Source organism: Capricornis sumatraensis, chromosome 11 (assembly GCF_032405125.1).
Source record: "Capricornis sumatraensis isolate serow.1 chromosome 11, serow.2, whole genome shotgun sequence".
NCBI classification, from domain to species: Eukaryota; Metazoa; Chordata; class Mammalia; order Artiodactyla; family Bovidae; genus Capricornis; species Capricornis sumatraensis.
Genome location: NC_091079.1, coordinates 10290738 through 10314471, shown reverse-complemented (window position 1 = coordinate 10314471; position 23734 = coordinate 10290738). Strand labels below are relative to the sequence as shown.

Genomic DNA, 23734 nt, shown 5'->3' with positions numbered 1-23734 from the left:
AAATTTCTTATGAATAAAAATTCTGATTTTCATCTAATATGTTCATAAATGAGAAAAGAGACATCTATCATTGTGTTATTGTTTGATTCCTAAAGTTAAGAATAGAAGAATACAGTTGAATATATGACCTATCTCAGTTATAACCCTTGCTACTAACAGATACCACCTATATGAAATAAAATATACAATAAAGGATAGCTCTTGGAATCCAGGAACAGAAATTATCACCAGATCTCTTAAGAAAAAGAAACCAGAACTAAAAAGCCATCTCAGAATAGACAGAATATCTCTCTCCAAACCTCATACTCCCTCCTTTCCTCTCTCCTTCCTTCACCTCATTTAGAGATATATATTATGAATTTTGCAGGCTTGGGGGAGTAATCTAGACATGGGGGTTGTTATAGGTCTGGTATGGACACTACGCAGAAAATTTTGTACAATTTTTCGTTGTGTCAAGAGGCTTTAAGATGTTAAATCTCTGTCTCTTTAGCCTTATCTCCTTATGTACTCTGTATGCACACTAATTTTCCTGAATTAGTTCCACAAAACATCATGTGTATTTTCTTTTCTTTTCTGGTTTTTCTTTTCTTAACTATAAAGCACAAGTGAAAGTGTTAGTAGCTCAGTCGTGTCCAACTCTTTGTGACCCCATGGTCCCTCCATGGAATTCCCTAGGCAGGAACAGTGGAGTGGGTTGCCGTTCCTTTCTCCAAGGGATCTTCCCAAACCAGGGATCAAACTGGGGTCTCCTGCTGGCAGGTGGGTTCTTTACCATCTAAGCTACTACATAAAGCACAATCTATGATCAAAATCAGAAAAGTTCATAAAACGTGCACATTTTAACAAGTGGTTAAAAGTACATACCCTTTTAGTGATCACCCAGATCAAGAAATAGAATATTGTCAATACCACAGATGTGTTCTATGTATTTGTTCCAATTTCTACCCCTTTATGACATTTACAAGGAATCGCCATCCTTCTCAGTAAGTTCCTTCTTTCTCTTTTAGTTATTCAGCCTATATTACTGAATTTTACATAAATGAATTCATACAGTGTGTATTCTTTTGTATATTGCTTCTTTCAGTTGAGATTTTGTTTTGGAGATTAATCTATTTTTTTGTTGTTAGTAGCTGTAGCTTGCTCATTTTCATTGCTATAATGTGTTTCCATTTGAATATACCTACAATTTGTTTGTCCATTTTACTGTTGATAAGTGTTTGGATTATTTCAGATTTGTAGATACTGTAAACCAAGCTGCTGTGAATATTCTTATACATATTTCCTGTCATAACAGTTTCTGTGATGTATTTACCTATGGAAGACATTGGTGTGTCATAAGGTACAAATAACGTCAATTCTATTATATAATGCTACCCTGGTTTCCAAAGTGGTGCTTATTTCCACTCCCACAAGCACCATATGAAAGTTCTTATTCCACCTCCTCCCCAATTCTTGATATTGGCAGACTTTCAAACTTTTGTAAGATGGATGTAAAATGGTATATCATTTTGGTTTTATTTCTATTTTTTGATGACTTGAGCACCATTCTGTATGACTGTTGGCTGTGTAGATTTCCTGTTTGTGAAGTACGTGTCCAAACTGGCTGCCCATTTTTCTATCAGATTAGTTTTCTTTTTCTTCTTGATCTATAATAGTTTTCTGTGTATTCTAAGTACTGATCTTTGTTGAATGTTTTATAAATCTTTTCTCATTTCATGATTTTTTCCACTATCTTCATGCTGTCTTTTGATGAAGTAGAGGCCTTAATTTGTCGATGGAACACAGAAGAAAAGCCAGACAGAGATACACCTGTATTTGGACATAATATGTGCAGATCAGCAAGGAAGATATGACATTATCAATAAATGATATTGGGACAATTGGGTATTATATAACTGCATTATATAAAATTCAGTTCCAGATGGACTAAAAACAGACATGAAAGGCAAAATCATAAAGTTTCTAAAATATAGTAGAGAACTATCAGAAGTATTACAGAAGTAGCACAACTTACTCCCATATATTCTTAGTCAAAATCACAAGTTACCATTTTGGCACATTTGCTTCATCATTCCTTCTTTTTGTCAATAGATACACATTCCCAGTCGCTCAACTGGTAAAGAAATCTCCTGCAATTCTGGAGACCCTAGTTAGATTCCTGGGTCGGGAAATTCCCTTGGAGAAGGGATAGGCTACCCACTCCAGTATTCTGGAGCTTCCTTGGTGGCCCAGGTGGTAAAGAATCCACCTCAATGTAGAAGACCTGAGTTCAGTCCCTAGGCTGGGAAGATCCCCCTGGAGGAGGGCATGGCAACCCATTCCAGTATTCTTCCATAGAGAATCTCCATGGACAAAGGAGCTGGTGGGGTACAGCTATGGGGTCCCAAAGAGTCAGACACGACTGAGCAACTAAGCACAGCACAGTTCAGTTTAGTCACTCAGTCATGTCCGACTCTTTGCGACCCCATGAATCGCAGCACGCGAGGCCTCCCTGTCCATCACCAACTCCCGAAGTTCACTCAGACTCACGTCCATCGAGTCTGTGATGCCATCCAGCCATCTCATCCTCTGTCGCCCCCTTCTCCTGCCCCCAATCCCTCCCAGCATCGGAGTCTTTTCCAATGAGTCAACTCTTCACATGAGGTGGCCAAAGTACTGGAGCTTCAGCTTCAGCATCATTCTTTCCAAAGAAATCCCAGGGCTATCTGCTTCAGAATGGACTGGTTGGATCTCCTTGCAGTCCAAGGGACTCTCAAGAGTCTTCTCCAACACCACAGTTCAAAAGCATCAATTCTTTGGTGCTCTGCCTTCTACACAGTCCAACTCTCACATCCATGCATGACCACAGGAAAAACCATAGCCTTGACTAGACAGACACAGCACCCATATAAATATACACATACACATATTTTTTTTTCTGGGCCATTTGGTAGTTATAGACATTATACTTGTTTTTCCTTAAATACTTCAGGGGATATTGACTAAGAACAAAGATATCCTCTTACTTAACCACAGTACAGTGATCAACTTTAAGACATTTAATACTGAAGCTAAAGGCAAAGGAGAAAAAGAAAAATAAACCCATTTGAATGCAGAATTTCAAATAATAGCAGTGAGAGATAGGAATGCCTTCCTCAGTGCAAAGAAATAGAGGAAAACAATAGAAAAGGAAGGACTAGAGATCTCTTCAAGAAAATCAGAGATACCAAGGGAAAATTTCATGCAAAGATGGGCACAATAAAGGGCAGAAACCTAAAGGCAGGGACCTAACAGAAGCAGAAGAGATTAAGACGAGGTGGCAAGAATACACAGAAGAACTATACAAAAAAGATCTTAAATGACCCAAATAACCATGACAGTGTGGTCACTCACCTAGAGCCAGACATCCTTGAACGCAAAGTCAAGTGGGCCTTAGGAAGCATTACTATGAACAAAGCTGGTGGAGGTAACGGAATTCCAGTTGAGCCATTTCAAATCCTACAAGATGATGCTGTTAAAGTGCTACACTCAATATGCCAGCAAATTTGGAAGACTCAGCAGTGGCCACGGGACTGGAAAAGGTCAGTTTTCATTCCAATCCCAAAGAAAAGCAATGCCAAAGAATGTTCAAACTACCGCACAATTACACTCATCTCACACTCTAGCAAAGTAATGCTCAAAATTCTCCAAGCCAAGCTTCAACAGTAAGTGAACTGTGAACTTCCAGATGTTCAAGCTGGCTTTAGAAAAGGCAAAGGAACCGGAGATCAAATTGCCAACATCCGCTGGATCATCGAAAAAGCAACAGAGTTCCAGAAAAACATCTACTTCTGCTTTATTGATTACACCAAAGCCTTTAAGGTGTGTGGATCACAACAAACTGTAGAAAATTCTTAAACAGATGGGAATACCAGACCACCTTACCTGCCTCCTGAAATACCCGTATGCAGGTCAAGAAGTAACAGTTAGAACCAGACATGGAACAGCAGACTGGTTCCAAATTAGGAAAGGAGTATGTCAAGGCTGTATACTGTTACCCTGCTTATTTAACTTATATGCACAGTACATCATGTAAAATGCTGGACTGGATGAAGCACAAGCTGGTATCAAGATTGCCAAGAGAAATATGAATAATGTCATATACGCAATGACACCACCATTACGGTAGAAACTGAAGAACTGAAGAGCCTCTTGATGAAAGTGAAAGAGGGGAGTGAAGAAGCTGGCTTAAAACTCAACATTCAAAAAGCTAAGATCATGGTATCCAGTCCCATCACTTCATGGCAAATAGATGGGGAAACAGTGGAAACAGTGAGAGACTTTATTTTGGGGGGCTCCAAAATCACTGCAGATTCTGACTGCAGCCATGAAATTAAAAGACACTTGCTCGTTAGAAGAAAAGCTAGACCAACCTGTTAAAGACAGCATATTAAAATGCAGAGACATTACTTTGCCAACAAAGGTCCATCAAGTCAAAGCTATGGTTTTCCCAGTAGTCATGTATGGATGTGAGAGTTGGACTATAAAAAGAAGCTGAGCACTGAAGAATTGATACTTTTGAACTGTGTTGAAGAAGACTCTTCAGAGTCCCTGGACTGCAAGGGGATGCAACCAGTCAATCCTAAAGGAAATTAGTCCTGAATATTCATTGGAAGGACTAATGCTGAAGCTGAAACTCCAGTACTTTAACCACCTGGTGTGAAGAACTGACTCACTGGAAAAGACCCTGATACTGGGAAAGACTGAAGATAGGAAGAGAAGGGGACAACAGAAGATAAGATGAGATGATTGGATGGCATCACCAACTCAATAGACATGAGTTTGAGCAATCTCTGGGGGTTGGTGATGGACAGGGAGGCCTGGTGTGCTGCAGTCCATGGGGTTGCAAAGAGTCAGGCACAACTGAGTAACTGAACTGTACTGAAATACTGATACCTACTACATGATTCATTTTTAAATCTGGTCAGTTGTCTTAATGACACCCTGTGTGACAACCTTTACCAGGATCAATCTCAGGGTCACATATTGCAATCAGTTATCACATCCCCTTAAACTCTTCAGACTCACTTAATCTTCATTCTTCCTTTTATTTTCTTTGCCTTTCACAACTTTAGCCAGTAATTTTTAGACCAATCTTCAATCTGGTCTTCAATTTCATTATGATTAGATTTAGATGTTATAGTATTAGTGGGAATGCTACATTTTATTTATTTTTCAATCAATTTTGGTAAATTATATTTCTCAAGGGGTTTTCTTTTATCTCAATATATTGATTTATTGGTCTTAGATGAATTCAGAATAATTCTGAAAATTCTTAAAAAAAATTCAGAATAATTATAATGAAGATGATCCAGGATCTCGGAAAAAGAATGGTGGGCAAAGATTGAGAAGATGAAATAAATGTTTACCAAAAAAAAAAAAAAAGAGAAAAACAAAGAAATAAATGTTTACCAAAAGCCTAGAAAAACAAAAGAACAAACAAACAGAGATGAACAATACAGTAGAAGGAATTAATAGCAGAATAACTGAGGCAAAAAAACGGATTAGTGACCTGGAAGATAGAATGGTGGAAATCACTGCTGCAAAACAGAATGTAGAAAAAAGAATGAAAAGAAATGAAGACAGCCTAAGAGACCTCTGGGATCATACATATTGCCTTAATAATTGCCTTAAATGTAAATGGATTAAAGACACCAACCAAAAGACATAGACTGGCTGGGTAGATACAGAAACAAGACCCATAGATGTGTTGTCTACACGAGACCCACCACAGACTTACAGACTGAATGTAAGGGGATGGGAGAAGGTATTCCACACACAGCAAATTCATAAGAAAGCTGGAATAACAATATTTACATCAGACAAAATAGACTTTAAAGCAAAGAATGTTCTAAGAGACAAATAAGGACACATGATAATGATCAAGTGTTCAATCCAAGAAAAAGATATAACAATTATAAATATATATGCACCCAACATAGGACTACCTCAATATGTAAGGCAAATACTAACAAATATAAACAGAGAAATCAACAGTAAGAGAATAATAGTGGGGAACTTTAAAACCCCACTTTCTCTAGACAGAAAATTAATATGGAGCATGGACCTTAAATGACAGTTTAAATCAGTTGGATTTAATTGATATTTATAGAGCGTTTCACCCAAAAGTGGCAGACTTTACATTCTTCTCAAGTGCACATGGAACACTCTCCAGGATTGACCACATGCTGGGCCACAAGGCAAGTCTTGGTAAATTTACAAAATCGAAATTATATCCTTTTTTCTGTCATAAAGCTCTGCGATTAGAAATAAATCACAAGAAAATACTCTAAAAAACATAAATACGTAGCAGCTAAACAATATGCTACTCAGAAACTATTTGATCACTGAAAAACTCAAAGAGGAAATTTAAAAAAAACTTAGAGACAAATGAAAATGAAAGCACAATGGTCAAAAACTTATGGGATGCAACAAAAGCTGTTCTAAGTGGAAAGTTTATGGCAATATGCAGTTGCCTCAAGAAACAAGAAAAACCTCAAACAACCTAACCTTATACTTAAAACAATTAGAGAAAGAAGAAAAAGCAAACCTATGGTTAACAGAAGAAAGGAAATCATAAAAATTGGAGCAGAAATGAATGAAACAGAGACAAAGAAAAATCTCAAAGATCAATGAAACTAAAAGCTTGTTCTTTGAAAAGATAAGCAAAATTGATAAACCTTTAGCCAGAAACCAAGAAAAAAAAAAGGGAGGGAGGATTCAAATCAATTAAATTAGAAATGAAAAAGAAGTTACAACTGACTCCATAGAAATATCAAGGATCATAAGAGACTACTATGAACAATTGTATGCCAGTGAAATGGACAATCTAGAAGACATGCACAAGTTCTTAGAAAGGTACAGTCTCCTTAGACTGAACCAAGATGAAGTAGAAAACATGAACAGACCAGTCTAAAGCACTGAAATTGAAACTGTTATTAAAAACCTCCCAACAAACAAAAGTCCAGGCCCTGACGGCTTCACAGGTAAATTTTATCAAATGTTTAGAGAAGAGTTAACACCTCTCCTTCTGAAACTGTTCTAAAAAATCACAGAGGAAGGAAAACTCCCCAGCTCATTTTATGAGGCCACCATCACTCTGAAACCAAAACCAAAGATACCACACACACACACACACACACACACACACACACACACATTATAATCCAGTATCACTGATGAACATAGATGCAAAAATCCTCAACAAAATGCTAGCAATCTGTATCCCACAGTACATTGAAAAGATCTTACACTATGATCAAGTGGGATTCATCCCAGTGATACAAGCATTTTTCAACATCCACAAATCAATCAAGGTAATATACTACATCAACAAATTGAAGAATAAAAACTATATGATCATCTCAGTAGATGCTAGAAAAGCTTTTGATGAAATTCAGCACCCATTTATGATTAAAAAAAAAACACTCCAGAAAGTGGGCATAGAGAGTACATAAATCAACAGAATAAAGACCATATTCTACAAACCTACAGCTAGCATCATACTCAATAGTGAAAAACTGACAGCATCCCCTCTAAGATCAGAAATAAGACCAGAATGTCCACTCTCACCTCTTTTATTCAACATAGTTTTGGAAGTCCTAGCTATAGTCATCAGAGAAGAAAAAGTAAGGGGAATCTAAATTGGAAAAGAAGAAGTTAAACTATCAGTATTTGCAGATGACATGATACTATACATAGATCCTAAAGATGCTATCAGAAAACTACTAAAACTCAGCAATGAATTTGGTAAATTTGCAGGTTACAAAATTAATACACAGAAATCTGTTGCATTTCCCTACACTAACAATGAAAAATCAGAAAGAGAAATTCAGGAAGCAATTCCATTTACCATTGCATCAAAAAGAATAAAATACCTGGGGATAAATCTACCTAAGGATACAAAAAGCCTGTACTCTGAAAACTGTGAGATACTGATGGAAGAAATCAAAGAAGACATAAATAGATGGGAAGATAACACCATATTTTTGGATTGCAAGAATCAATATTGTCAAAATGACTATAGTACCCAAGGCAATCTACAGATTCAACACAATCCCTATCAAGTTACCAATAGCATTTTTCACAGAACTAGAACAAAAAAAAAAATCTCAAAATGTGTATGGAGGCACAAAAGATCCCAAATAGCCAAAGCAAGCTTAAAAAACGGAGCTGGAGAAATCAGGCTCCCTGGCTATACTACAAAGTTGCAGTCATCAAAACAGTATGGTAGTGGCACAAAACTAGAAATATAGATCAATGGAACAGGATAGAAAATGCAGAAATAACCCCATTCACCTATGGTCAGTTGATTGATGATGAAGTATGTTGGAAAGACAGTCTCTTCAACAAATGGTGCTGGGAAAATTGGACAATACATATTTAAAAAAATGAAGTTAGATCATTTTGTATATGTATAGAACATATACAAAGATAATCTCAAAATGGATTAAAGACCTAAATGTGAGATCAGACACTGTAAAACTCCTAGAGGAAAGCATAGGCAGAACACTCTCTGGCATAAATCACAGCAGTATCTTTTTCAATCCATTTCCCAGAATAATGGGAATAAAAACAAATGGGACCTACTTAAACTCAAAAGCTTTTGCACAGCAAAGGAAACAATAAATAAAATGAAAAGACAACCCATAAATTGGGAGAAAATATTTGCAAATGATGTGACTGAGATAATCACGATGGTGTGATCACTCAGCTAGAGCCAGACATCCTGAAATGTGAAGTCAAGCGGGCCTTAGGAAGCATCACTACGAACAAAGCTAGTGGAGGTGATGGAATTCCAGTGGAGCTATTTCAAATCCTGAAAGATGACCCTTTGAAAGTGTTGCACTCAATATGCCAGCAGTGGCCACAGAACTGGAAAAGGTCAGTTTTCATTCCAATCCCAAAGAAAGGCAATGCCAAGGAATGCTCAAACTCCCACACAATTGCACTCATCTCACACGCTAGTAAAGTAATGCTCAAAATTCTCCAAGGCAGGCTTCAGCAATACATGAACCGTGAACTTCCAGATGTTCAAGCTGGTTTTAGAAAAGGCAGAGGAACCAGAGATCAAATCGCCAACATCCGATGGATCATTGAAAAAGCAAGAGAGTTCCAGAGAAACATCTATTTCTGCTTTATTGACTATGCCAAAGCCTTTGACTGTGTGGATCACAATAAACTGTGGAAAATTCTGAAAGAGACGAGTATACCAGACCACTTGACCTGCCTCTTGAGAAACCTGTATGCAGGTCAGGAAGCAACAGTTAGAACTGGACATGGAACAACAGACTGGTTCCAAATAGGAAAAGGAGTACATTAAGACTGTATATTGTTACCCTGCTTATTTAACTTCTATGCAGAGTACATCATGAGAAACGCTGGGCTGGAGGAAGCACAAGCTGGAATCAAGATTGCCAGGAGAAATATCAATAACCTCAGATATGCAGATGACACCACCCTTATGGCAGAAAGTGAAGAACTAAAGAGCCTCTTGATGAAAATGAAAGAGGAGAGTGAAAAAGTTGGCTTAAAGCTCAACATTCAGAACACTAAGATCATGGCATCTGGTCCCATCACTTCATGGGAAATAGATGGGGAAACAGTGGAAACAGTGGCTGACTTTATTTTTCTGGGCTCCAAAATCACTGCAGATGGTGGCGGCAGCCATGAAATTAAAAGACTCTTACTCCTTGGAAGGAAAGTTATGACCAACCTAGACAGCATATTCAAAAGCAGAGACATTATTTTGCCAACCAAGGTCCGTCTAGTCAAGGCTATGGTTTTTCCTGTGGTCACGTATGGATGTGAGAGTTGAACTATAAAGAAAGCTGAGCACCGAAGAATTGATGCTTTTCAACTGTGGTGTTGGAGAAGACTCTTGAGAGTCCCTTGGACTGCAAGGAGATCCAACCAGTCCATTCTAAAGGAGATCAGTCCTGGGTGTTCATTGGAAGGACTGATGCTGAAGCTGAAACTCCAATACTTTGGCCACCTCATGCAAAGAGCTGATTCATTGGAAAAGACTGATGCTGGGAGGGATTGGGGGCAGGAGGAGAAGGGGACGACTGAGGATGAGATGGCTGGATGGCATCACTGACTCAACAGATGTGAGTTTGGGTGTACTCCAGGGGTTGGTAATGGACAGGGTGGCCTGGTGTGCTGCGGTTCATGGGGTCGCAAAGAGTCGGACATGACTGAGCGACTGAACTGAAATGAACTGATAAGGGATTAATCTCCAGATTTACAAACAGTTTGTGATGCTTAACAGCATCAAAACCAACAGAACACTCAAAAAATGGACAGAAGACCTGAATAGATATTTCTCCAAAGAGGCCATATAGATGGCCAGCAGACTCATGAAGAGATGTTCAATGCTGCTGGTTATTAAGGAAATGCCAATCAAAGCTGCAGTGAGATACCACCTCACACTGGTCAGAATGGCTATCATCAAAAAACTGACAAAAAATAAATGCTGGGGAGGGCATGGAGAGTAGGGAACCCTCTTACACTGTTGGTGGGAATGTAAATTGGTATAGCCACTATGGAGAACAGTATGAAGTTTCCTTAAAAAACTAAATATAGAGCTACTATTGGAAAAGACTCTGATGCTAGGAGAGATTGGGGACAGGAGGAAAAGGGGACGACAGAGGATGAGATGGCTGGATGGCATCACTGACTCAATGGACGTGAGTTTGAGTGAACTCAGGGAGATGGTGATGGACAGGGAGGACTGGCGTGCTGTGATTCATGGGGTCGCAAAGAGTCAGACATGACTGAGCAACTGAACTGAAATATAGAACTACCGTATGACCCTGCAGTCCCACTCCTCCTCAGCATGTGTCAGGAGGAAAACATGATTTGAAATGATATATGCACTCCAGTGTTCATTGCAGCACTGTTTACAATAGCCAAGACATGGAAGCAACCTTAATGTCCATTGACAGAGGAATGGAGAAAGAAGATGTGGTGTTGCTGGGCATACACACTGAGAAAACCAGAATTGAAAGAAACACATGTACCCCAGTGTTCATTGCAGCACTGTTTACAATAGCTAGGACATGGAAACAACCTAGATGTCTATCAGCAGACGAATGGATAAGAAAGCTGTGTTACATCTACACAATGGACTGTTACTCAGCTGTAAAAAGAACACATTTGAATCAGTTCTAATGAGGTGGACCAAACTGGAGTGTATTACACAGAGTGAAGTAAGTCAGAAAAACACCAATACAGTATATTAATGCATATATATGGAATTTAGAAAGATGGTAACAATGACCCTATATGTGAGACAACAAAAGAAACACAGATACAAAGAACAGACTTTTGAACTCTGTGGGAGAATGCGAGGGTGGGATGATTTGAGAGAATAGCTTTGAAACATATATATTATCATATGTGAAATAGATCACCAGTCCAAGTTCGATGGATGAAACGGTACTCAAGGTCGGTGCACTGGGATGACCCTGAGGGATGGGATGGGGAGGGAGGTGGCAGGGGGGTTCAGGATCGGGGACACATGTACAACCATGGCTGATTCATGTCAAAGTATGGCAAAACCCACCACAATATTGTAAAGTAATTAGCCTCCAATTAAAATAAATTAATTTTTTAAAAAAGAAGATGTGGTATGTATATACAATGAAATATTATTCCATTAAAAAGAATGAAATAAGGCCATTTGCAGCAACATGGGTGGACCTAGACAGTGTCATACTGAGTGAAGTAAGTCAGACAGAGAAGGATAAATATCATATGGCATCCCTTGTATGTGGAATCTAAAAATAAATGATACAAATGAACTTACTTACAAAACAGAAAGACTCACAGATTTAGAAAACGAATTTATGGTTGCCTGGAGGAAGGGATAGTTAGGGAGTTGGGAAGGTCATGAACACACTGCTATATTTAAAATGGGTAACCAACAAGGACATGGAAATCTACTCAACATTATATGCCAGTCTGGTTGGGAGGGAGGTTTGGGGGAGAGTGGATACATGTGTATAGATGGCTGATTCCCTTCTCTGTTCACCTGAAACTGCTGCTCCTAAGTCGCTTCAGTTGTGTCTGACTCTGTGCGACCCCATAGATGGCAGCCCACCAGGCTCCGCCGTCCCTGGGACTCTCCAGGCAAGAACACTGGAGAGGGTTGCCATTTTCTTATCCCAGTGCATGAAAGTGAAAAGTGAAAGTGAAGTCGTGTCTGACTCTTCGCGACCCTATGGACCGCAGCCTACCAGGCTCCTCCGTCCATGGGATTTTCCAGGCAAGAGTGCTGGAGTGGGGTGCCATTGCCTTCTCCAACCTGAAACTGCTACAACATTGTTAATTGGCTATACTATAACCAATACAAAATAAAAAGTTTAGTCTGAAAAAAAATAATGCTGGCATTTCAGTTTAAGTAAAATTATAGATCAATTTAGACAGAATTTTCCCCTTAATTATATTGAGCCAATCTGTGAACATGGCCTGGCTCCCCATTTACTTAGGTCTTTAATTTCTTTCAGAAGTGTTTTGTAGTTTTCAGTCTCTTTTATTTATTTATAACCCTTTTATGCAGTTATATTATGTGATGTTGTTATAAATGGTCTTTTAATTTCATTTTTTTAAAGGTTGTTACTAGAGTTGTAAAAGTACAATTGATTATTGCGTATTGATTTTATATCCTATGACCCTGCTAAACTTATAAGTATAGTATATTATAAATCTAACTTGGGTCATGTTGATTCATAGGGTTGTTTAATCAGCATTCTGGATTGCCATTTTTTTCGTCTCTGCTTTGCTATTTTAAAGACATACCATTATCATCTGTCCTCCATACTCTGTGATATTAAATCAGTCATTGATATCAGGGTTCCCAACCCCTGGGCCGCAGACAGGGCTGCACAGCAACAGGTGAGAGGCAAGTGAGTGACCAGAGCTGCTTCTGTGTTTACATCTCCCCATCACTCACATTACCACTTGAGCTCCACCTCCCATCAGGTCAGCAGTGGCATTAGATTCTCATAGGAGCAGGAACCCTACTGTGAAATTGTGCCTGCAAGGGATCTAGAGTGTGCTCCTCGTATGAGAATCACCTGAAAACCACCACCACCACCCCCTTCCATGGGAAAATTGTCTTCCACTAAACCTGTCCCTCCCTGCTGCCCAAAAGGTTGGGTACACTGATTTACATTGTTGTTTTCTTCCAGCTACTGTTAGGATCTTCTCTTTATCTTTGTTTTTTAGCTATTTAATTTTGATGTGCCTTGTATTTTCTTAATTTATCTTCCTTAGGGTTTGCTTTAATTCCTAGATCTGCAGTGTGATATTTTTATCAAAATTTTAGCCATAACTATAGATTTTTTTATGCCCCAGTTTTTCCCTCTGCTCTCTCTCTGGCACTCTCATATCACTTGTTACACTTTTGATATTTTGGGGTCTTTAGTTTTTTTTCTCTATGTTGTTTGGCGTGAATAATTTTTGTTATTCTATCTTTGAATTCACTAACTCATTTCTGTAGTGTCTGATCTGGTCTAAATTTTATCTAATAAAATTTTCTTTTCTGATATTATATTCTTACATCCAAAATTTCCCCTTGGTAATTTTTTTAATGGTTTCATTTTTCTGCTGAGGTTCCTCATCTCTTCCTTCATTATGATCAGCTGCTCTCAGTCATTTGGTAGTGTATAATTATTGCCTAAAAGTACTTGCCTGGAGTTCTGGTTTCTGATCTGGTTTGTAAGAGACTTGGACTTCATCACTTCCTTTCTACCAACAAAAAAAGAGCTGAACAAACCAAATGTCAACACATCTTTTTATATCCATTTGAGAACTGAGGCTGCATGATAAACTTCAGCCTACCTCACCTGAACTGTAAAGAGAGAGAGCCAATTACAGAGAATCACATCTTGCTAAAGCAGAAACATATCCATGAACAGAAGTCACCAGGAGCCAGTACCAGGGGAGCAAAATTTACACTGTAATTGACAAATTTCTGGAGGCTCAGTTTGGACAAGTTTGAGTTAGTAACTCCAGAGGACCCAATCTTAGGGGATACCCACACTTCTATGAGTTTTAGCTCGAATCCTACCAAGTTTGCATAATGATGATCAGAGTAATCCCCTCATGCAGGGAGAAATGGAAATAGTCATTTGTAGATACATTCAAAGCATTCTATCTTTCTTAACAAGACCTTCCTCCTCAGAAGCTCTTTCTGGAGCCCAGCTGACCTGGAGGACCCATTTCTAGCCCTCTCTAGCCATTCACTTGGGGAAAGAAAATTCTCAACTTAACATTATCAGAGAATTGCAAATTAAAACAATGAGATGCCATACACACCTGTAAGAATGACTAAAATAAGAAACACTGACAACACCAAATATTGATAAGGATGGGGACCCAACAGGAATTCTCTTTCATTGCTGTTGGGAATGCAAAATGGTACAGCCAGTTTGGAAGATGGTTTGGCAATTTCATACAAATCCAAACATACTCTTACACTACAGTCTATCTATCATGCTTTTTTTTTTTCCCCAAATTAATTGAAAGTTAGGTCTATGCAAAAACCTGTACATATATTATAGCAGCTTTTTTCATAATTGCCTAAACTTGAACTAATTAACTGTTCTTCATCAGATGAATGAATAAATCTTTGTTTATCCATATAATGGAATTTTTTCAGTAATAAAAAGAAATGCACTCTCAAACCATGAAAAGACATAGAAAAACCTTAATAATTTATTTTTGCTAAATGAAGCCAATCTGAAGAGAGTTACCACTATATGATTCCAACTGTATGACATTCTGGAAAAGGAAAAACTAAAGAAATAATCAGTAGTTGCCACGAGCTCAGGGAAATTGGGAGAGAGTCAGATGGGTGGAGCACGAGAGATCTTTAGGACAGTGGAACTGTTCTCTGTGACATTGTGATGGTAGGTATTTGTCTTTATACGTTTATCAAAGCCCATACCATGCACAATACCAAGGGTGAACCTTAATGAAGTGATGAACTTTAGTTGTTGATGATGTGTCAACATTGGTTCATCAGTTATAACAAATGCATCAAATTATTGGAGAAGGAAATGGCAACCCACTTCAGTATTCTTGCCTGGGAGACCCCATGGACAGAGGAGCCTGGCAGGCTACAATTCATGGAGTCGCAAAAGAGTGGGACACAACTTAGTGACTGACCAACAACATCAAATTATAACAAATACAAGACGCAAATAATAGGAAAAACGTGGGTGATTGGTGTATAATTGGAATTTTCTATACTTTCTGATCAATTTTTCTCTAAAACCGCTCTTAAAAAAAAACTTGTTTTAATTTTTTTTTTTAATTCTTGCTTGCTATTTCTAGCACCTGGGTTATTGTGGAGTCTATTTCAACAAACTGCTTGTATCTCCTGATTGTAAGGTACATTTTCCCACTTCTTTGCATATCCAGTGGGTATCCTTCAGGGCTTGAAGCAGTTGCTCCATGTGTTTTGTCCAGTTTTGTAAGTTGTTTCCAGTAGAGTCAATCCAATACCAGCTTCTCTGTCCTGGTCTCAGTGAAGTTAAATAGTGCTTTTCAACTTTGGCTGTGTATTAGAGTCATCTTGGGAACTTTAAAAATTACCAATGCTAAATGGGGCCCAGACATGGGTAGAATTTTTTAAGTTCTTCGATTGATTAACAGATTTGGGTGGTAGTGGTGGTTTAGTCACCAAGTCACGTCTGACTCTCTGCTACTCCGTGGACTGTAGCCCACCATACTCCTCTTTTGTGGGATTTCCCAGGCAAGAATACTAGAATAGGTTGCCATTTCCTTCTCCAGGGGATCTTCCTGATTCAGGGATCAAACGTGTGTCTCCTGCTTGGCAGGCAGATTCTTTACCATTGTGTCACCTGAGAACAGTGTTAGGCCTTTCCCTAAATAAGAGGATTCTGCTAGGGGGAGTGGGAACTGAAATCTAGCCTGTCTTCCCTCGAGGCAGGTTGTATCTGCCTATGGAAAGAGTACCTTTTTGTTTTGGTTCCTGTTTGTGTTCCTTTTCCATTATGGTTTATCACAGGATATTGAAGATTGTTCCCTGTGCCATACAGTGGGCCCTTGTTGTTTATCTGTTCTGTGTATAATAGTTTGCCTCTGTGAATCCCAGACTCCCAGTTCTTCCCACCTCCTGTCCTCCTCCTCCTTGACAGCCACAAGTCTATTCTCTGTGAGTCTGTTTCACAGATAAATTCATTTGTGTCATTTTAGATTCCACATATAAGTGATATCATAGGGTATTTGTCTTTCTCTGTGACTTACTTCACTTAGTGTGATAATCTCTAGGTGCATCCATGTTTCTGCAAGTGGCATTATTTCATTCTTTCTATGGCTGAGTAATATCCATTGATAATACACACACACATACACATACACGTACGTAAATGTTCAGTCGCTCAGTCATGTCCCACTCTTTGCGACCCCATGGAGTGCAGCACACCAGGCTTACCTGTTCTTCACCATCTCCCAGAGCCTGTTCATACTCATGTCCATTGAGTCAGTGATGCCATCCAACCATTCCATTCTCTGTCACTCTCTTCTGCCTTCAGTCTTTCCCAGCATCAGTGTCTTTTTCAATGAGTCGGCTGTTCTAATCAGGTGGTGAAAGTAATGGAGCTTCAGCTTCAGCATCAGTCCTTCCAATGAAATTCAGGGTTAATTTTCTTTAGGATTGACTGGTTTTATCTCCTTGTTGTCCAGGGGACTCTCAAGAGTCTTCTCCAGCACCACAGTTTGAAAGCATCAATTCTTTGGACTCAGCCATTTTATGGTCCAGCTCTCACAACTGTATGTAACTACTGGAAAGAGCATAGCCTTGACTATACAGACTTTTATTGGCAAAGTGATGTCTTTGTTTTTTAACACACTGTGTAGGTTTGTTATAGCTTTCCTGCCAAGGAGCAGCGGTCTTCTGATTTCATGGCTGCAGTCACCATCCACAGTGATTTTAGAGCCCAAGAAGAGGAAATCTGTCACTGCTTCCACCTTTCCCCTTCTAGTTTTCTGTGAAGTGATGGTTCCAGATGCCATGATCTTAGTTTTTTTAATGTTTAGTTTTAAGCTGGCTTTTTCACTCTCTTCCTTCACCCTTATCAAGAGTTTCTTTAGTTCCTCTTCTCTTTCTGTCATTAGAGTGGTATCATCCACATATCTGAGGTTGTTGGTATTTCTCCCAGCAATCTTGATTCCGCCTTGTACCTCATCCAGCCCAGCATGTCTCATGATGCACTTTGTGTATAAATTAAATAAACAGAGTGATAGTAAACAGCCTCGTCATACTCCTTTCTCTATCCTGAAGCAGTTGGTTGTTCCATACAAAGTTCTCACTGTTGCTTCTTGACCAGCATACAGGTTTTTCAGGAGACAGGTATAAGGTGGTCTGGTATTTCCATCTCTCTAACACAGTATGTTATGATCCACGCAGTCAGAGGCTTTAGTGTAGTCAATGAAACAGAGGTAGATTTTTTTTCTGGAATTCCCTTGCTTTCTCTGTGATCCAGCAAATGCTGACAATTTGATCTCTGGTTCCCCTTTTCTAAACCCAGTTTGGACATCTGGAAGTTCTTAGTTCATATAATGCCGAAGCCTAGCATGCAGGATTTTGAGCATAACCTTACTAGCATTGGATACGAGTGCAGTTGTCTCTAGTACTGCCCTTCTTGCTAATTGGGATGAGGATTGACCTTTTCCAGTTTTGCGGCCACTGCTGGGTTTTCCAAATTTGCTGATATATTGAGTGCAGCACTCTGATAGCAATGTCTTTTAGGATTTTAAATGGCTCTGCTGGAATTCCATCATCTCCACTAACTTTATTGACAGTTAGTGCTTCCTAAGCAGTGCTTCCTAAGGTCCACTTGACTTTACACTCCAGAATGTCTTCCTCTAGGTGAATGACCACACCATCACAGTTATCCAGATCATTGAGATATTTTTTGTATAGTTCTTCTGGGTATTCTTTCCATCTCTTCTTGGTCTCTTTGCTTCTATTAGGTCTTAACTGTTTCTGTCCTTTATTTTGCCCATCTTTGGATGAAATGTTCCTTTGATATTTCCAGTTTTCTTAAAGAGATCTCTAGTCTTTCCCCTTCTGGTGTTTTCCTCCATTTGTTTTCATTGTTCATAGAAGGCTTTCTTGTCTCTCCTTGCTATTCTCTGGAACTCTTCCTTTAGTTGGGTGTACATTTTCCTTCCTCCCTTGCTTTTCATTTATCTTTCTTCAGCTATTTGTAAAGCCTCCTCAGACAACCACTTGGCCTTCTTGCTTTTCTTTTTCTTTGGGGTGGTTTTGTTCACTGCCTCCTGTACAATATTACAGACCTCTATCCATGGATCTTTAGGCACTCTGTTTACTAGATTTAGTCCCTTGAATCTATTCGTCACCTCCACTGTATATTCATAGGTGGTTTAAGTTGTGCCTTGCTGTCCTAGCAGTTTTCCCTGCTTTCTTTAGTTTAAGCCTGAATTTTTCTATGAGAAGCTTATGATCTGAGCCACAGTCAGCTCCAGGTCTTGTTTTTGCTAACTGTACAGAGCTTCTTCTGCTACAAAGAATGTAATCAATCTGATTTTCTCATTGACTATTTGGTGATGTCCATGTGTAAATCATCTCTTGTGTTGTTGAAAAAGAGTATTTGCTATGACCAGTGCATTCTCTTGGGAGAATTCTGTTAGCCTTTGCCTGCTTCATTTTGTACTCCAAGAGGAAACTTGCCTGTTATTCCAGGCAAGTCCATGCAGAACTTCCTACTTTTGCATTCCAATCCCCTATGATAAATGCTGTGCTGTGCTTAGCCACTCAGTCGTGTCCAACTCTTTGCAATCCCTATGATGAATAGGACATCTTTTTTTGGCATTAATTCTAGGAGGTCTTCTGGGTCTTCATAGAACTGATCAACCTTCAGTTTCTTCAGCATCAGTGTTTGCGGCAGAGACTTGAATTACTGTGATGTTGAATGGTTTGCCTTGGAAACGAACAGACATCATTCTGTTGTTTTTGAGATTGCACCCAAGTGCTGCATTTCAAACTCTTTTGTTGATTATGAGGGTTACTCCATTACTTCTATGGGATTCTTGCCCACAGTGGTAGATATAATGGTCATCTGACTTAAAGTCACCCATTTCTGTCCATTTTAGTTCACTGATTCCTAAGATCTCAGTGTTTATTTACTCTTATCATCTCCTACTTGACTACGTCCAATTTCCCTTGATTCTTGGACCTAACTTTCCAGGTTCCTATACAATACTGTTCTTTACAGCATCGGATTCTACTTTCATCAGCAGGCACATTCACAGCTGAGTGTTGTTCCCACTTTGGCCCTGCTGCTTCGTTCTTTCTGAAGCTATTAGTAGGTGTCCTCTGCTCTTTCCCAGTAGCATATTGGACAGCTTCAGACCTAGGGGACTCATCTTCTGGTGTCATATCTTTTTGCCGTTTTGTACAGTTCATGGGGTTTTCACGGTAGGTATACTGGGGTGGTTTACCATTCCCTCCTCCGGTGTATCACATTTTGTCAGAACCCTCCACTGTGACCCGTCCATCTTCGGTGGCCGTGCTTGGCATGCCTCATACCTTCACTGAGTTACACAAGCCTCTTCACCATGACAAGGCAGTAATCCATGAAGGGGTTTTTAGGAAATAAGTCTAACCAAAAGTGAACTTTGTTTTTATCCAATATGTGCTTTTTAAAGGGCTAATTTTTTCTTAAATTATTTCTGAACATTTTACATGGAAACTTCATAATGTGCCTCATGGTTCCCTACCTTCTGAAGTAGAGTGTATGGAACCTAAGTTAGCCTTTTGAAAATGAGTTAGTTATCATTATGCACCTTGTGTAGGGAGGCATTTTTGTTTCAGCATCAAGTTTCTTTTGGCTCATATACTTACATACACTTAATGCCTCTGTACACAATCTGTATTCTGTAACTCTCCTTTTCCCTTGGTTCATTTGCTCTTTTAATGTACTGTGAAATGGGAAACCAGGTAACTTAAATCACTTAAAATTGTATCTAATAGTAAGCATAAATCAATTTTGTATAAAAAGTGGACTCTAAAGTATCCTACTGTGAGCATAATGCAAGAATGCAAAGAATATTTTTCAGTAAACATTTGTGAGATGTGTTTTTTCTTCAAGGCAACATAAATAATACATCACATATTTAGACTCTACACTAATAATTAGACTCTAACTTGGATGTGGATGTATAAAATTATTTTTAATAATATGTTTTAGTAATAATGTATATTAAAATATTATATTTTGATATAAAATTATGTAAATGTTATATTTAATACAATAATGTTACATTTATGATAATAAACATATTCTATTAAATAATGTTCTAATAATTTAAAATTAGTGAAATATGATATTTAATAATATATTTAATATAAGTCTTATATTTAATAATTTAATATTATATTTTATAATAAAGTATATTTTAATAATTATTTGCTAAATATTTATTGAATAATTAAATTCTGTTTAAGATATATTTAATAACAAATATTCAATTATTTATTGAATAATATTTAATAAAATAATTTACTTTATAATTAATTTTAATAGCTGTAATAAGCATAGTTACACTGATAACAAATACTAGTTAAAATTATCATAATAAACATTATTTAGCACTATAAGCAACATATTAGGATGAACACAGATAAACATTTAATTCTGTAAAGCACTATAAACACCCATTTTGAACCCTTGAAGGCTATTTTTTTTTTTTTAACTTCCTGGTTAAATTTTGACTAGTTGATGTTTCCAAATGAGTAGATTCTTTAGGGTACATACTCAAAACTTCTTTTACAATCATGTATGCATGCTAAGTCACTTTAGTCGTGTCCAACTCTTTGTGACCCCATGGACTGTAGCCCACCAGGCTCCTCTGCCCATGGGATTCTCCAGGCAAGAATACTGAAGTGGGTTGCCATGCCTTCCTCCAGGGGATCTTCCTGACCCAGGGATCAAACCTGCATCTCTAATGTCTCCCACATTGCAGGTGGGTTCTTTACCACTAGGGCCACCTGGGATGCCCACAACTATGTATACCAGAGTATTAATATCTATTACTCATATCCTGAGTTTGAATTTGTAAATTTAACATTTTTTCTATGAATGCCTTTTGCCCAGAACTAAGCTGTGTTGCCGTCAGGTGGCAGTGATGCCTTAGTCATGGCCTCAGTATAGTCACCAGCCTTATTCATCACGTGTTGCCACTGCATGAAAATCAGGGCAGGAGAAAGTTTAGACCAGAACTTCCATCTGGGCTCAGAGAGGAAAGGGAAGAAAAGACGTGCTGGCAATAGGGAGTCTTAATGCAGAAGGGAAGAGCTCAGTGGTTGGAGCACAAGACAACACTTTTTCTCGAGCCCTTATTTGAAAACCCAGATGTGTCACGGGCCAGCTCTGTTGTCTTGGCCAAGTAATTAACTTCTTTCTGCCTGTTTTCTCAGTTGTTAAATGAAAATATGTTCACTTCATAGGGTTTTCATATGGTTTAAATCAAAGAATAAAAAAGTAAAGTGCTTAGCATAGAGCTTACGAGGGTGGCTGCTCTCCAGAAATGATGGCTCTTATCATAGGAGTCTGAGAAGGCAGGCCCAGCTGCAGCCACAGATCACTTCAGGCTGGATTTCTTCACACTTTATAGCCCTCAGGAAAACCTCTCTGACAGACAGGCAAATGGTTTTCCTTATCTCTCCGCTAGTGTTGGAGAGCAAGAAGTGTCAGTTGCAGCATTTGAAGTGAAGACACAGTTACATCCTTCCCTCACAGATGCCTCCCCTTGTCCCTCTGAAGATCCTGTCTCACCAACTCAGGGAGATAGGCTGAGGAAATCAGAAACTTAACTGGCTGTATCTTGATGACGAATAAAACATTTCTCCAATTCACTGTGTATTTAAAACCAAAGAACCTCAAGTCTTCTTTCCCTTTAGAAAAAAGTTTCAATGTAATGTAATTCCTAGCTATAATCTGATTTCTGTCTCTTCCACGTACCCTTCAAACAAAATATATTTTCCGTGCCCTTACTGGTGCTTCAGTTGCTGTCCATAGCTGACAAAGCCTTTGAATAATTAGAAATGAAAAGGTCAAAATACGACTATGATGGAAGAAATACTCAACTAGATTTGACCAGTATTTACGAAGCACTTGTTTTTATAACATACCAAGATATATTTTAGATAGATAGCAAAGATCATCCCAAACATAGCTCCTACTCTAAAGAATATCACACATTAAGAGGGGAGACAATTCACATAAACAACTATTTTAAGGAAAAATGTGGTGAATGCTACAGTGGTAATTGTCATAGCTTATATTTACATATACCTTCCAGTTTAAAAAAGAAATATAAAACATGTAATTATGCTTACTCTTCACAATAACCCCGTATGTAGACTAAGTATTAAGTGTAATTGAAAGCAAGTCATCGAGGCTCCTAAGGTGAAATGCCTGAGGTCACAGTGTCAGTGAGTCCGCCCATCAGCTCACCTGACGTGTCCTGGGCTGCCTGGCACACAGCATGGAGCAGGAGCTAGGTGGTCCTACTATTTTTTCGTGTGCTGGGCACTCTTCTTGGTGTGAGGGACAGAATCCCCATCTTCAAGGAGGATGAATGGTGAATCCATAATGTAAGCCAAAGTTTCTTACTCTGCATTCTGTTCTTTCTTTTAACTCATGCAGTAAGTACCAACATACAGAGGTTTGGCAACACTGAGGAGAGAGGTTAATCTTCATGGGGGAGGTTATGGGGGCCCTTGCAGAGGGTGTTTTTCTTCCTACCACCTAAAACCTCATGACTTGTTAGATGCTTCGTGTTATTCATACTCCCTTTTGGAATTTTTCAGGTGCGCAGGTTTTCTGAGGCCTTCTTTTGTTTTGAACATCCAAGAGAAGCTGCCATTGCATACCAGGAACTTCAGTGAGTAGCACAAATCCAAAGTTTAAATGACTTTGTTTCCTTTTATATAAGATATCATCTCAGAATTTATCATGATGGAATATACAATATTTACAGCAAAAGAAATGAGAATTTGAAGTTCAGAAATCTCCTGTTTAGTCAGATGTGTTTAATCTTGTGAATTGCTTCACGAAAGACCCCTGCCTTCCATAAAGGATCACATTGCACTATTATCCCATCCCACACATGAGATCTACCCATCCCACAAGGCCCTGGCTCCAGCCTTCCATTTGGTCATCTAGTTGTATCTCTATTTTCACAGGCGGGAATCTCTTATATTTACAATTATGTATTGCAGGTTCTCAAAAGTAGTCTGACTGGCACTTCTTGCCGTTATGTAAAAGATTTATAATTCAAATATCCAGAGTAGATGCCTTCCTTTTTCCTTACTGAGTATTTTTAGATCTGGTTTTCTTTGGCTTTAAAGAATATTTTGAGGACATTATGCTGAGTGAAAAGAAGTGAGACATAAAAGAATAAATTATATATAATTATGTTTATATGAAGTTCTGGAACACATAAAACTAAGGTGAAGTAAAAGTCAGGACAGTGGTTGTCTTGGTGTTGACTTGGGCTGAGAGTTTGCCTGGGATGACAGAATACTCTCTAGACAGGTGGAAATGTTCTGATTGTGTGTCCACTTATCGGAACCATACAGCTAAGGTGTATTTGTTTCAGTGCCTGTGAACTGTACCACAAAAGAGAACTGTAAATAATCATTGGGTGTTTGAGT

General features: G+C 38.6%; 1 protein-coding gene across 7 annotated transcripts in view; it reads left to right on the top strand.

The window, feature by feature from the left end:
* FAM135A (family with sequence similarity 135 member A) overlaps positions 1 to 23734 on the top strand; it is a 132788-nt gene that overhangs the window by 77429 nt on the left and 31625 nt on the right. For all 7 annotated transcript variants that reach the window (XM_068983393.1, XM_068983395.1, XM_068983392.1 and 4 more), the window contains one exon: positions 22889 to 22962. In XM_068983393.1, coding sequence (XP_068839494.1) covers positions 22889 to 22962 — 74 coding nt within the window. The remainder of the gene's footprint in view (positions 1 to 22888; positions 22963 to 23734) is intronic.